This window comes from Ammospiza caudacuta, chromosome 11, assembly GCF_027887145.1.
Source record: "Ammospiza caudacuta isolate bAmmCau1 chromosome 11, bAmmCau1.pri, whole genome shotgun sequence".
Taxonomy (NCBI): Eukaryota; Metazoa; Chordata; class Aves; order Passeriformes; family Passerellidae; genus Ammospiza; species Ammospiza caudacuta.
The window spans coordinates 18,730,960-18,747,537 of record NC_080603.1 but is presented as its reverse complement, the minus strand read 5'-3'; the positions used below and the strand labels follow the sequence as shown (position 1 = coordinate 18,747,537).

The window sequence follows — 16,578 nt, the reverse complement described above, 5'->3', positions numbered from 1 at the left end:
CAATGAATACAAGAAAAAAATTAAAACTATTTCAGTGGATGGAAGACTAAAGAGCAGAGCTGAGGTTGGCTGATCCATCCTAACAGGAGACTGGAAGCAACCACAGAGCACCAAACATCTGCTGTGCAGAACCACTCAGGCCTGAACACAGAGCAAGTCTAGTGCACAAGATGTAAATATTCACAACATGCAGCAAATGCCACATGTTTGGGTGTTTATCTGGCTGCAGAGATGCTCCCTGTGGATGCAGCCAACACTTGCCTGGGATTTCTAGATATTCTGCCATTTTCTTGGGATATGACAAAGGACTAATAATTTGAGGAAAAGTGGTTGACTGTTCCATACTTAAAGTCCTCTGGAGGAAGATTTGGGTTGAAAAAATCCCAACACCTGCACCAGGCATGGAGGCTCCCTACAAGGGCAACAGAGGGACACCTAAATGGGACCAGCAGTGCCGCCCAGGGAGCAGGGAAACCCTTCAAACCAGCCAAAGGGAAGCACCTGTGGGAAGCAGAAACACACAATTCCCACCTCCACAGCAGTGAGTGCATTCATGGGCTTTCAGGACTGTTCACAATCAGTCATTCACATTTATTCTCATCAGGAAAAGAAGATGAAAGGATGCAGGGGCTGGTTGAGCTCTGCTGGAAGGACAGCACTGGAGCTTCATCTGAAATCCAAACCACCTCACTTCATCACAACAATGACATCACACAATGGCACATTTTGGTCTTTAAACCTAAGTACCTATTAATCTTTTCTTATTTGGGGTGAAAAAATGCATGCAAGCAGCTTCCCAGAATAATTGATCTGGCTTACAGTAAGAGAGGAGGCGAGATGTTTTAAATCAGCTTATTTGGACATAATTTATACAAAATCACTCTAGAGTTTAGCTTTTGAAAAGTACAGCATTAAATTATATTCACATCTATTAGTCAGTTGATCAACTAGATGGTCAACTAAATCAACTAAAATGCTCAACTAAACATGAAGTTAGCAAGGCCAGAAAGTCTTTAATTTTATATTAAAATTTGCATATTGCTTTACATAAGAAAGAATCAAGACCCTCAATTTTATTTCCCAAAAGTAAAACATTCTAACTGCCCTCTCACACCTGACAATCTCTTTGATTACTGCCAGCAGAGCAGGAAAGTATTGCTGAATCTTCATCAGCACATCCGTGACAACTCCCGTCCAGAACCCAGCAAGAACCAGTTTTACTTGAGAGATCCAAGTGAATTTCAAGATAAGGAGATCTTGGTTTAGTTTCTCCCATTCCTACCAAAGGGCATCTACACTTTCACCAGACATTTTCACCTCCAAACTTCCAGCTTTCCATCTATATCATTCATGTAGACACCTACAATAGTTAAGCAGCTCCCTGGGGAGGGCAGGACTGTGAAAGCATCACAGTGGTGCTGGGAACACCTCTGCAGTGTCTGAACCCCCCAGACACTATCTCAACATGTAATGGTTCCTTTTACATTAAAAAAAAAGGAATTTATGTTGAAAGCATTGGACAGAACAATTTTGTTACAAACTTTTCCAATACAAAATACTTGCATCTGCTATTTACTTTTATCAGTCCATGACTGGACACCAACATGTACACTAACTCTGCTATTGCTAAAAGGATTTTCCATTGCTTCCCAGCTTTAGATCATGGTCTAGATATGGCAAGGAATCTTTGGAAAACCCTGTTTTCCAGTTAGCATAAGAATGAGAAGAAACAGAAGCATACCCCCAAACTGGTAACATGCAATAGAACAATTTGTTATCAGTTAATGAGACACTCTTAACACAAAGTTCCTAAATATTTGTCCATATTTCTGCAATGTTCCATTTCATTGCTGACTCATTTCAATGACTTAAACCAATTTCCTTCAAAACTTCCAAGTAATTCTTCAAGACATCCCAGATGAGCACTTAGTAAGACAAGATAAGGATACACCCATGATCTTGAAGATATGGCAGCTACCAAAAGAAGGATCACCAAACACTGCCCTAGCCCCAAAAGCAGAAATTAACCAACCAAAGACAACAAGAACTACCCTGATACCAGCCTGTGGTTAGTCCCACACTCCCATTTAAGTCAGACTAGGTTAAACACAGCAAGAAAGTTAAAGAAAGCATGTTCCTGCTCATCTTTACTAGAGATTTAATGAATTAAGTGTCCAGCCACAAGGCAGCCCAAGGCATCACCTCACAGATCCGTCAATTCAAGTTGGCCCTTGACTCCTGGCACAGCTGACAAAGCAAATTTTAGAAACCATCAAATTTGGTCTTTTAGCAAAGGAATACTCTCCAAGAGCTGCCAGGAAGTTCTATCTGCAACTTTATGAGGCACTATGGATGCTGATGTGTAACAGGGTGTATTTATAGTCTCAATACCAAAGTTCAGCCAACACAAACTCTGCCTTGTTTTGGAAAGACATCTGGGACATTAAAAAATCCACAAACCTACATGGCCCCTGAACAACTCATCTCAGGTACTTTTGTGAATCTGTCTCTGCACAGCTTTGATGAGCTGGGGGGATGCAGATCCTGGCTGGGAGCTCTGGACAGGCACAGACCTACTGCTGGCACTGCTGCACCAGGCAACTGCCCCTCTCATTCTCCAAAGGCAAATCAACTCTGCCAGCAGAAGATGCTGTGCCAGTACAAACTGCATTAACATCAGGGTGGTTTTGCTAGGATCCCTGTGTCTGTCCCTTTCATATACTTAAGCAGGCAATTTCAAAGCTATTTGGTATTTTCTGCAGCTCAAAGAAGCCTCTAGAATAATTCCCCCTCAAAATTTAAAAGCCAAAATGTGTTTGCTAGATTGTTTTGAATTTCTGATGCACCAGTGACATCCAGTAGATGCCATATTATAGAAGTGATGAAGCCAAAAATCTCCAAGCACTTAAATGACTACTACAATATCCAGGATCAAATTACCACACACAAGCAAAAACAACAGGCAAGACCAACAAACACCATTGAAGTGATCTCAAATGTGAGTTATGTCAACAAAAACACTGGTCACAGGCAGGCCAGAAGTAACAAGCTATTTATGTTTTGCAAAATATTTTGCGGATTTAAGAGATTAAATGCCCAACTAATGGTAACAGCCAAATCCTTTTTTGTTCTATTTAGTTTTAAAAGGAAAAACACAAAGACAGCTGTTGGTGTAGTTGCTCAGGGAAGGAGTTCTGTACCAGCAATTAAAAAGACACTCCTTGGAATCAATCTCTGTGCTAGAGCCCCAATAATACACATACAGGACCAAACCCCATCCACCACACTCACTGAAAACACAGCTCTGCTTCAACCTATGTTAGGAACAGTCAACCTTCCAAATTTCTCTAAAGATGAAGTAAAAGAGTTCAGAATTCTTAGACAGCCTTGGAACAGAACCACCTCCATGCATTTTACAGTATCTTGAAGCCAAGAGCTTAAATAAAGTAGATGGCTCAAGATTAAAGACAAAGCAATAAGACAAATGAGGATGTCACGGGAAGGAATTCATTAGGGATGTAGGAGTGGAAAGGCAAGACTTGGTGATATCAGTTCAGTGATGTTTCATTGCAACAGAGACCTGCAGGAGATAAACATGGTAGGCAATATTTCAGATGCTCAATCTGGAGTCCAAGAGAAAATCTGAGAGTGCATTCTCCTTATCACAAGCAACTAAAAGAAGATCCTTCTTGTCTCATGAAATGTAAATTCAAAGAATCTTAAACTGGAGGTTCTGCAGCACATTCCTCTGCTTGGTCCAAGCCAGACCATGAGCAGCTGCAGCTTGATCATGATTAAAGCTAAGAGTTTGTACAGTGTTGCTCTGAGTCCTCCTCAAAAGTAGCCAAGGAAGTGAACAATTTGAAATTCTCTTAATAATTGAAAAGGAGGGAAAACTTCCAGGAAAGGGAATATCTTGGTGGAACTGGAAAAGAATGGTAATACAACAGCACTGTAGGGATTTAGGCAGATGGCAGATTGCATAATTAAGTTTAAAGTTAATTAAACAGTCATTCAAAGAAGAGAGACAATGCAAACCTACATTTACATGCATGGGCTCAGCCAAAATGCAAATTCTATGCAAATGTCCTGAACTGAGTGGATGCTGTCTTGAAATCCAGCTGTCAGAAGTAGCTCCCAGGCCCCCCAGCCTCACTAATTGACCCATTATGATAGGCCACCAGGGTCCAGCCACAGCATAAATCTAAATGTAACTTTCCACCATGAAGACAAATCAAAATAAAATGAGAAGACATCCTGTCCACACAGCTCTAAAACGAGTTCAGCAGTAATTCAAAGGACTGGAAAAGCCCAACTGGTTACCAGCAACTCTCTACAACCCAACACAGCTCTGCCTGAGCCAGCCAGCAGGATGTCTATGGGCATGGCTGTGTTTGTGCACCAGCACCCTGTGAGCCATGGGTGCAGCCATCCAGGAACCAACCCAGAGAGCTCTCTCACCTGCCTCTTTGGAGAAGGTGATTCTCCAAACAGCTCTGGCAGAAAGTCTGCCAAAATCTGCACAGAAGAGCTGAACGTCCAACAAAAAATGAACAAAGGGAATTCTTACAACATGGGGAACAAGCTGGCCACAGACAGGCAGCCTATCCCCCAGCCAGTGACTCCAGGTGGGGAAACACAGGATGTCATGGTTTGTCAGGGAGTTCTTAGGGCCATGAGCTGTCTTTGGAAGTGATTGTGCCACTGCAGCCAATCATAAAAGATTCAGATATCCAACATTCTTAAAAGGAAATACTGAGGAAGAAGCACTCTGACTTAGGAATGAAGGTAGCAAAAAAGTGGCATGTCCATGGATATTAAGGAAAGTGAGGAATAGAGACAGATGCTCATTTCCAGACTCATGAAAACGAGGTAGGAAGGACACATATGGTGGAAGGCACATGTTGCCACTGCTCTTTTGCTTTAAGCTGCACATACTTATTAAAAACTCTTGTGCTGCATGTCCCCAGACTTCAATATGGAACTAGGGAAAATGTTCATGCTGACTTTGGCTTTCAGAAAGGGCCTAGGCTTTGAAAAACTAAAATGAAGAAAAACGCACAATGGATTCTTTCTGCTGCTGAAAACAATGCTGTGGAAACTGCTCCTGATGGCCAAGATCATGTGCTCACAACACCATGCTTCCGCTTCCAAAACACTTCCAAGCATCCTCATGCTTGCAGGCTTTTGACTTCAGTAACTCTGACAGTAATTGCAGTTTTATTCAATTCCTCAGCAGGGTTTGTGTTGTAGGAGTACTACAGGAGTGCAGGAGCCAAGGATACCATTCCAGGCTCTGAACGAAGGGCTGGTGACGAAACCCATTTAGTAGCAATAGACTAAAAGTTTATCAAAATAGTTCCTGTGCTCCAGCTGCGTGCAGCAGCACAGTGGTGTTGTCAGGGAGGGGGAACATCTCTTCTGGTTTTCAGGACTCTCTGTGAACCTGCTCCACCCTGCTCCTGACCTCCTCACTACCTACTCCGCCTGATGACTGCACTCCTCCAGGCTTCCACTCCTGCCTTGGGATGTGGGTCAGGGCTGCTTCCACCCCCCTCATCCTTCCATCTTCCCTAAACATACTCCAAAATGCCTTTTGCTCTTTGTTTTATCCAGCACCTATGCTGTGAAAAGGCTTCTTCAAGACTTCAAGGAAAACACTTTAAAAACATAATATTGTGGAAGTTCTGGCTTTGATTTTTCTGGGCTTCAGTAGTTTGAGAGAAGCAAGTTGCTCAAAGATCAGAAGCAGCTAAGAGGCTTTGAAAAGCAAAATACCTGACAGGAGGTGCTAACATACTAGAAGACATTAACAGCTGAAGAAATCAAATAACTGCCTTCAGATTCCTACATATCCTGAGGTAACCCAAGGTGCTGCTGAATGTGTTCTGCTGATGAACCATTCCCCGTACTATCCATTCAGCACAGTAAGTACATAAATCACAATCCCTAGCAGTGGGGGAAAATGCCTAAAAACATACAAACTGAACAAAACCACATTTTGGCCGCTGGCTTTTATTTGCAGAGAGCCTGGAATATTCTCCAAGGCAGGACATGCCCCATACATACATCTGTGGGCTGCAGCTGCTAGTGTTGACATTTTCCTTCAGCACCCTGGGATTTTTTTTCCTTTTTTTTGTCACAGAAGACATTATTTTATGCAATAGATCACAACATTTTGTTTTCCACCCTGCCCCAGCCAAGTCTCGATTCTCTGTAGCTTGGCTTTCCCCACAAGAGGGAGTTCGGGACATGCAGCTCACAGCATTTCATGGTGGCGGTGAGCAGGGGATTGGCCAGGGAGGGCAAGAGATGGGCAACAGCATTTGGGACAGGAGAGGTAGGAGCAGAGCTGGAGAGGAAGGCAGCAGAGAAAGTCCACAGCAGCCACAGGCTAGAGAGGAAGCACAAGAGCCACTGAATTCAGCTGCAAAGAACCTGGCAAATCTACCTGGATATCCATGGTGAAGGAGACACTTGGACAGTACCTGAGTAACAGGCCAGACCTGACTGGGGTGCATGGCCTGACTGACTTCATGGATAGCAGAGCACAGAGGGCTTTTGCAAATTAATTCCTGTTCGAATGACAGCATTTTTCAAGGGTGGAAATTGTTATCAGGGCTTCTAAACATGCTGGTGACAGTCCACATACCACAAGCCTTGGTAAAACTGTTCCAATGGTCATTCACCCTCACTGCTAAATTGTGCTATATTTCAAGCCTGGATTTGTTTAGTCTCAAATGCATTATATCATAATCTGTTCAACTGAGTAGCCTATTATTGAACATCTGTTCCCCATGTAGGCAATTTACTGCAAACTCCCCTCCCCCAAGCATCTCTGTGATAACTAAAGCAGGGTTCCTCCAATCACTCACTCACGATCCCAGCGTTTCATCTTCCCTATGGCTGTCCTCTGAGAATTCATCAATTCATCACCATCCACCTCAAACTGAGGGCATCACCACAGGATACAACACTCCAGGAGCTGCTACTGCCGTGCCAAAGTCACACAGAGTCCATACTCCATCTTCCAATTCCCATGCTCATCCATTACCCTTTTGGCCACATTTCACAGGAGGAGGACGTTCAGCTGATTAATCCATCAAGAGCTCAGAACTTTTTTCCAAGCTGTTGCTTCCCACACCAGGTTCCTCACACTGCTATCATGGCTCTGTGCTGGCAATCCAATAAATGGATTTTGTTTTGCCTGCTCCCAGTCCACCAAGTGATCCTGATGGCTGCCAGTAACTACCCCCATTATTCAAAACTCTGCAAGTCATCAAAAAAACCCTTTTCAATCCTACTTATATATTTTCTTCCTGATGACTGACAGACACATTAAACAGCACAGGGTCAGGACATGACACTGCAAGAACCAGACATACCTGTTGGTAACAATTCTAAATTTACTGCAGCATTTAATTAGTTATACTAAACAGGTTTTAAACCATTGCACTTGTGCTGTGATTTAATTAAGTTCACACACTAACATCCATATTCACACCTTTGGCATCAAAACCCTAATCTCCTAAGAAACTGACACTGAAGAGCTCAACAAGACCTTTATTAAATAAAATGATGACAAGTCACACAAAAGAAAATATTTAAAATTAATTAAAAATCAATTCAATTCTTCTATGAGCCTATTATGTCCCTAGGACCAACACCACACTGACAGGCATAGTTACCTGCACTACATAATGGGGGCTAGTGAGTAGAAAAAATAAGTTAAACAAAATAGCAGGTTAACAGCAAGAAGTATTTCCACTGAGGAACATTTTCACCTAAGCACTAGTAGGTGAAGGAAGCTCCTTCATTCACAGGGGTGAGAGCTTTGCTGCCAAATGCAAGGTCCTGCTGCAGCATGGTGTGCTCAGAGCTCTGGTAAACGGCATGGAAGACAGTTATTAGATCACATATAAAAAACACAGTCCCTGCAAGGGCAAGATCTCATCTCCCCAAGAGAGGATACATCAGATATTAACTCACATACTATAGCTGATGTTTGCCAAAAACATTAGTTGCACAAGATTCAGGAATGCAACATTTTTTTCTATCAAAAGCAAGAGAAATTTATGTCTGCGATGACGTTGCTAAACCATTAGAGAAAGGAGCATTCTACTTTTCATGTATTTTTCATATTTTTCATTTCTCAGATGGGGCCATACAGTAAATCCAGTTTTCCCTTCTCTCCTGTATCTTATTACTATGATTAACGTCATCTAAGGAACTTTACATTGAACCTGGCAAGATTAGCTACATTTTAAAGATTTCCACAGCAACCAACATTCTCCATTTACTGAGCAGATTCCATGGCCTTCAGCAGATTGCTGGCTCATGTTTACTGGTGCCAGATAGGAAGATAACAGCATTCTTGAGAACTGAACTTCACCACACAAGAATTGGACCACTAAAAAGTATCATTATCCCAGATTAGCATTACAAGAAAGGAAAAGCAGAAGCTGTGGTTCTTCCTCCAAAGTCCCTCCAGAGAAACAAAGGCAAACACACAATTACACTGCAGCCTACCATGGGAAGACAAAATACCTGAGATTTTGCCATCTTATTAAGGCTGATATTCTTGAGCAGCTGTGCCCATCAAATACATAGGAAAGCCAGTCCAGGGTATTTCCTTTACCTATCCTGAACCTTTTAAATGTCAGGACTGCAGCCACAAGCACAACACCACCATCCAACAGCAACAATTGTTTTTAAAGCTCTGATGCTAAACACCAGCCTGCTTGCCAGCACCACTCCTCCGTGGAAGCTGCCCAAGTTGGTTAAGTACCACAGGCTGGGCAAATAAGTGCCAAGTGTCAGACAGAAGATAAATCAGAAAGGGCTGTGGAAATCTTCCACTGTTTCATGTTGTTACCCAGGAATTGTCTGCTTCTACTGAGGGGGCATGTTGACCCTAACAGATGGGCAAGATACCTCCATCACATCATAAACCTATGAAGTTTTTAGTGAGAGGAGCCTCAGGAGGATACCTAGGGAAGCTGACAGTGTTCTTCCCCAGGAAGCTGTCTGCAGATACTGACTGAGACAGTAAATCTGAACCGATTTCACAGCAATCAGCCTTGACCAGCATCCTGCTCCACCCAAGTTTCAACATCAACAAAGCCACCTCATTCCCAGGTACTCCAGCTCCCAAGATCCTCTGAAATCAAGCATGGCTGGGAGATGGTATTCCACATTTGGAGGACAGTCCTTTCCTGAAGATGTCTGGTTTCTAGGCTTTCCAGCAGACCTGGGAATGTGCTATCAAACAGCAATTCTCCCTCAAAAAACGGGCTAGCAAGTGGATGTCCTCAAAATGCAACTGAAATCTTGCTGTTCCAAATAAAACACAGCACTTGTTCTAAACTTCTTATTGACAAAGCAAAGCACCACAAATATTGAAGTTCCACATAGCAGCCATGCAAATCTCAACTCCCAGCATGTGACAGACAGATGCTGCAGAAGGAGTCAGCACTTCTGTCCTCAAGAAAAATGAGGTTTTAAGCCCTTTTATAACAACAATTTCAGTCAGCCTGAAAGAAGATTTTGATTACTGACTATGGATTGAAATGGAAAAACCTTAAGAGCCTTTGATCAAAGTCAGAAAACAACCCAAGGGACTTGATAATTTTCTGTTAAGAAAGTTTAAACCAAATTTTAGCACCCAAAGAATCTAGAGCATTGGAGATTTGAGGGAAAATACCAGGAGGAAAATTGTATTAGATTAAAAACTTTAAGCATCACAATTTAAAGTGATATTTTAGGATTATTTTCTGGTTTACTGGCTTTTGTTTGGGAAGAAACCTGAGAGCAGGAGGTTTTACAGTGATTCTCCTTGCAGAGGTTAAAACTGCACAGAAGGGAGCAACTGTGGGATTCCTTTATTTACAGCTTTGCTTTCCCAAATCCAGGAGTGCTGATGCCACAGAGGGAATCCAACCTGCAGTCTCCTGACTATGTCATGCAAACCTTCACCCCAGTAGACATTATGAATTCAAAAAGCATGGCTATTAGCTGATTTAAATGAACACAGAGTAATAACAACCAAAATGCAGTCAAAACAGGGTTTTTCCACTCTCTCTCTCGCCCCACGTTGGGCGCCAATATTTTCTCCTGGTTTAGGGCAAATTTGTTAAAGAATCTGCAAAGGAGGGCCCCTCCAGAAAGCAAAACCCACACGGCCCCTCCCCCCAACCGGTTCGGGAAAAAATTCCTTGGAGAGAGGTGGAAAGAACCTGTTTATTTCAGGCGCAGCACCCCCCAGCACACAAAATGAACAATACCCAATGACACCGCTCTGAGAAAGATGACAAATCAGAAAGTCTCTTTCGGGGGTGGTTGCTCTGTTCTCAGTCCCTCCGGCGCTGGGGCAGCTGCTGCAGCCGAACCTTCGGTGTTCCCGGGTCCCAGTCCGGAGCAGGTTTGAGATGGTCACAGAAACAGGAGAGGAGAAACAGTCCAGGAAGGAATGTGGACTGTTTAGCTAGAACTAGCTAATAAGCAGAAGCAAGAGCAGAAAAGGGAGCAAGCAAAGCAGCAAGCTGAAAGCAAGAAGCCAAAACAGCCCTATGTACTGCTCGTCTCTGTGTCCCTGATAAGAGAAACCCAAACAAAACTTCCACTCTTCAGAGCCGGTCTTAAAGGCACAGAACAGATGAATGGGGATACAAGCATCATAACGTCACCCCAGGACACACAGGGACAACAAAGTTCTGTTCACACTCAGCTCTCTCAACTGCAAAGCCTCCAAGAGTTAGGAAAAGCAGTTTCATTATGAAACTCCAGACAGGAACATAGCAGAACTGAGCTCCAGGGCTCAGAGATACCTGCCTGGGGCTCCATAAATCACTCTGCTTTCCTCTAAGGCCACAGCAATCACTCTGCCACTGAAAGGACACTCACAGGGAGCAACCCTTGCTCCCTACAGCCTGCCCCAGGGCACCCAAAGGGTTTTCACTGATCACATATCTGCCTTCACTATTAGCTCTGTCATTGCCAACCATGGCTAAGCCTGAGCTGAAGAGCTGTTAAGAAGAGGACAATGAAATGAAATGGTATAAAAAGAGATGCTTGCCTTTGAGATTAGCTCAAAGAGCCTTTTGGAAAGCCTACAACAGTCTGAAGAGAGCTAATTTGCGAGGAAATGTCACTCCTGAAAAGATGATACTCCTTGCTCTCATGGCAGAAGCAATTCTTGCCATCACAGCTTCACAAGGCTTGATTTAAACTGATCAAACCAGACACCTGCCTATGCAAAATAATATGACTTATATCAGCATCAAGAGAGAAATACAAGCTTTGAAGTGAGCAAATATAATCTGATACTGTGATGTGTGAGTTCTTATACCTAAGCACTTGCCTACTGCAAAATCTTCATTTCACTTACACAAGAGTCCTAAAATACACTCAGACTGAACAGCAGAAAAGACATTTCTCTGAAACAAGTGACATATTTATTTTTTCCCATTTCTTTCCCCCCAAGAAACTGTTTTCACATCCCTGCAAGTTTTCTGGAGGGTAACCAGCTGCAGCTACACAGGAGCGTGGCTGGGGAGGCATGCAGGGGGAAGAAGAGGAAAGGTGTCACTGCTGAGCAAATAACTTTCCAATAATCTTTCCCACAGTGTGAGTTTTCCACCTGGGAAGTCAAACACAAGGGTCAACATTTTCTGCTTTAGGTGTTTACACTAAACAAACATCCAGTTTTTAAAGGGGTTGTGCAACCCCACTTCCAACCAAAGCAGGAGGTCACTGGGGGTGTTTGCTTTTGAAAGCCAGGCTATTTTTACTTTATCCATGTGGGCACCTGCAATTTTCCTGGATATAAACTCTGTGCCTTTGAGACTCTTCATCTGTCATCTGCTCTTCCTACGCTTTAAAAGCTGAAGGAAATGAAGTCTATTATGACAGGCTAGCACAACAAATAGTGTTACAATGAACCATGTCAAAAAAAAATCCCTTCCAAAAATCAAGCTCATCAACAAATTTTACCATAATCTGCATCAAATCTCTATCTGTGATCAGTCTTGCAAGCACTCATGGAAGTTTACCAACTTTAGCACATTATGTATTGCCACATCTCAAAAATAACCCAGAAAAAGCATATTACCTCCCCCTCTTGAGACTTAGGGCTTAGTTTTTAAGACTGATTTAGCTAAACAGTTATTTAATTTTCAATTTAAGAGTTGTGATAGGCCTCAGGCTGATCTTACCCAGCTGAGAAATCCATCTCTCTTGTACTTGTTACAGAGAATTTAACATGGTGACATTTATGTGTTCCTTCAGTAGTAGTGCATAAGATCAGGCTACCAAAGTATTTCAGCATAAATAACATGCAGAGAAAGTTTTAAACCATTACACTGAGAAATGAAATTTAAAGTGTCTGGTTTTGGTTCCTTGTTCATGCTGTGTTCTGAGGTTCTTTTAATAAAAATTTTACTTATGCCCCTAAGTAGGCTTTTTGCCTTAAACATCACATTTAAGAGGCACATTCACTTCAGTACTGCAAAATGTGGCCTCTTTGTTACTAACAGCAAAATTTCCTGGAATCAACACTTTCTATCAGGAACTGGCTATTATACAGACATCTTAGCCCCTGAGTATTGGATTTACCTGGACCAAAAGCAAACCAGCACTCCAGATTCAAAGAACCAATGCAAAGAAAAGCATGATTGTGCCCTGAGTCAGCTCAGATCCAGTGGTCTTATTAATTTGGACTCTACACCACAGAAATTGGGCTCTTCTAGACCTGAGCTGATCCTGGAAGCAGCACAGCCACAGTCACAGAGTTTAGGCCAGGGAATTAGGTCTTGCCAGCACTGAGTTGGCTCCACATGAAGGCATTTGCACATGCCACATGGCTTACTTGTAAACCAGGACAAAGCCACCCACAGGTAACCAAGGGCTGACTAACTTGGACAGAGCAGGACTGGCTCCTGTTAACTCATTCATGACTAACACACTGCATTCAATTCCACTGTAATTGTAGCAAATGGACCAAACAATTCATCAGAGTGAACTCACCTTGGGCTCGACCTGGAGACAAGTGACTGTTTTTTCTGGCATTCACTGCCAGCACATCCTCACCAAACTGTTCAGTCAACAAGTGTCCAGCTGCTGCCTCAGTGTTGGCAGGATATCTGCCTCGTTTCTTGTGTTTCTTCCTCCACAGGTCCTCCTCCTCCCTCTCATCAGAACCAGAAGATTTCTGCAGAGCCCCTCGGTGTCTCAGGCTGTTTGATGCTCTCCCACCAAGGCTGTCACTCACATTTGACAGGCCATATGCAGCTCCACGCTGATACACATAATAGTCTTCCTCCACCTCCAAGTCTCCCCCTGGACTAACAATGGCATTTTTTTTAAGAGAACATCTGCTCAGAGCACTTTGGGGTTTATCGTTCTCAAACCCAGGCAGGGGCTGCTCCAGGTGAGATGTTCTGACTGGTGAATAGCTGTGCATGTTTATCCCATTCCTGACTGGATTATCCTTCACCAGGCCTCTCCTCAGAGGCAGGTCCAGATCCAGGCTGGGGTCATTGGAGAAGCCTTCCTCCAGCTGCATCTTCTGTGCAATGTGGTTCAGGTAGGACTGGAAGCGGCCGCTGTGGTGCTTTTGCACCAGCCTGGCGTAGGCGCTCTTCTGGGAGGCAGCAGCAGCCTTGCTCAGTCCCTCCTTGGCACCCTGGGCAGGAGCTGAACTTCTCACGTGCCCCAGCTGATCCATAGCACAGTGAAAGGCCCAAACTTCTGAGAGTTATAAACAGATACAGAGGAAAAAGGTTTATTTTCGTGAAACAAAGAGTCAAATAACTGATTACACCAAATGACACAAAAGTATAACATTTTTGCTGAAAAGGAATTCTGGGTTTATAAATTATTCCAGTGTGGGGAAGGGTTTTCACAATGTACTCAACATCTGCCCTGCACCAAACCCCTGTCCATAACCTGTGAGTGACCACAGCCCATAAGCTGTACCTGCTCACACACCACATAAATACACAGGATTCCTTTAATCTGCTCTTCCTTGCCTTTGAAAAAGCCAGGAAAATTAAAGCAGCAACTGACAGACTGACCAGAAGCATCAGTTTAGAGGTTATCAGAAACAAAATCTTGTCATGTCCAGCCTGGGGTCCTCAAAAATAACTGCATCCTTACTGAAGCTCTTCACTGCTGCTGTCAAAAGCAAACACTGCCTGTCACCTCCCTCCACTGACACTTCTCCATAGCACAGGACAGTTCCTTCAAACACCAGGACTACCCATTTCAGCTTGTCTTTTTAGCCATGAACTCCCTCTTAGTGCCATAGAAGTAAAACAATAATTGTCTTGCAAGAGCTCCTAATTCTTACAGACTGAGACACACTGCCTGCAGCTCCATCCAGCACCACTTTCTGTAGATGGTGTCACATCTCCACCTTTGCTGCACAAGTGTGAAACTTAAATAGATCAAGCGTTTTCCAATCCTTTTTCAGGTGCTTTAGCTTTTAAGCTTTTGAAGCAAAACAACCTACTAAATTATGCTCAGCTACTTTGAGGTAAATTACAGGTATAGACAGGACATAGCAATGATTTTTGCTGTATGTAAAATCAAAGAAGAATGTAGGAATTTCTCAATAATGGGGCCCAGTGCAACTGCTGGCTTATGCATGTTTTCATAAAAATGCCTCTTTTCATTTCAGGACAAGTTTGAAGCTGAACAGCTGAATTTCACCCCAGCTGGTACATGAAGAATTTCAGGGCTCACTGTCATCTCTGCTATCCCAGAACCATGGGGCACTGGACTCTTAAGTTTAAATAAAGGATACTGCCCCCCATTACACCTCTCCATTCCTTTCTCTAAGCACAGGGATGTTGGCAGGATGGAATACAGAGATCAGCAAAAGTGAAATTTATATTCACTTCCGTACTCCCACCACGCTTGGAATTGTTCTTTGCCCTTCTCAGCCCCCTTCTCCCTTTCACTGTTGTTGTACAGAGGATGAGCACCCAGGCATTCTCCTCCATGCCCACCCTGCCTGGGAATGGGGCATTGCCCAGCAGGGCCAGCTCCTCCTTGGCATGCCCACTGCAGCCCTTTGGGAGAAACAATGCACACTGCACCGGGATTTACTTCGGTAACTGGGCACGGATGTGAGCAGGCTTCACAATGCAAAGCAAAAATTAAAAATCCCTGAACAAATAGGAAAAATTCTTTATGTGGTTTGTGATTCTTTTTCCTAAGATTTTCCATTGGTGCTGGCCAATTGCTAAACTCTTCTAATAGACTGACCTGCCACCGAGCTGTTACCAAACACACAGGTAGGCCTACACCAGCTTGCTTCGGACGTCACCTTCTCCTGTTGCCAATGCAACAGAAGCAGATAACATTTATAAAAGCCAGTGAGACTACTCTTCAAACAATGGTTTGGTTCCAGGAGACAAGAATTTGTCATTTTCCAGTAAAGAACAAACATTGACAGCATGCCTTCACTGTATTTTCTACAGTTTTAACCACGTGAGCAGCCAACAACTGCAGCACTGAAATACACAAGCCCTTGTACATTACAGTTTCATTGTTGTCTTCTGCGGGCAGCCAGGAATTGAAATGCTCCCAAAGGCAGAGGTGGGTGCAGGTACAGCAGAGATGGGTACAGGTATATCCGCCCTGCCTGGGCACGGAGATGAGGGCGAGTGAAACGCCGCGATGGACGCGCAGAGGGAGGACACTCTCAGGGCCGGGCCCGGCATGAAAGCCGCCCCTGTTATTGTCACCCGGCTGCCTCTGGGGATCACCGCTGGCCTCCGTCACACCACCCCGGGGTGTCCAACTCCCCAGGCAATGCTCCAGCTCCAGCAGCACAGAACCCCCGGCACCCTCTCCCGCCGCCTCTCCCACCACGCGTCCCCGGTCCCTCGGGAGCGCGGCCCGGGCCCGGACCGGCCGGACGGGACAGCGAACCGCGGGGCCCGGCTGCGGCAGCGCTGCCACCGGGCTGACCGGGGTTGGGCGCCGCCGGGCCGGGCCCCGCTGTCCCCCCTCCCCTGCCCGGGGCCGGTCCCGGTCCCAGCCCCGCTGCCGCCCGCCGCCCCGCTCACCGGCACCGAGGCCGCTCCGCTCCGTTTGAATGTCCCAGCGCCCCGTCCGCTTCCGGGGCAGCGGCGCCTACGGGCCGCGGCAGGGCCCAGAAGGGCGAAGCGCGAAGCGCTCGCTCTGCGTCCGGCGCGACAGGGCGGGCGGGGGAGCCCCGCTGAGGGCTCGGGTGTCCCAGCGCCGCTGAAGGCTCGGGTATCCTAGCCCCGCTCCCGCTCTGAGAGAGATCCCCGAGGCAACGGGAGCCTCCGGCAGCCTTGGCTCCTCTCGGCCAGGCACAGCCCGTGAGGCGGGCGGCCCACCGCGGGCTGAGCTGGGGCATGGCGGGGCCGCGGGAGGTGCTGCCGCCCGGCCCGGCGTGTCCCCCACCTGCCGGGTTTGCACCACCGGGATCCCGGGGGTTTGGCAGCCACTCGCTCCTAGCCGGGGCCAGCGGAGCCTCCTGGGGTCGGTCGCTCCAGCTTAAGGGCAAGGCTCCAGCTTCATCCAAATTACTGCCCAGATCAGTGG

General features: G+C 45.2%; 1 protein-coding gene across 1 annotated transcript in view; it reads right to left on the bottom strand.

Moving 5' to 3' along the window:
* The window catches only part of DIS3L2 (DIS3 like 3'-5' exoribonuclease 2), a 180,457-nt gene extending 164,343 nt beyond the window's left edge, over positions 1-16,114 (bottom strand). Inside the window, exons 1-2 of the mRNA XM_058812219.1 lie at positions 16,074-16,114; positions 13,024-13,746 (exon numbers count right to left, since the gene is read on the bottom strand). Of these exons, the coding sequence (XP_058668202.1) occupies positions 13,024-13,723 (700 nt within the window). The 5' untranslated portion in view covers positions 13,724-13,746; positions 16,074-16,114. The remainder of the gene's footprint in view (positions 1-13,023; positions 13,747-16,073) is intronic.
* Between the last annotated feature and the right edge of the window lie 464 nt (positions 16,115-16,578).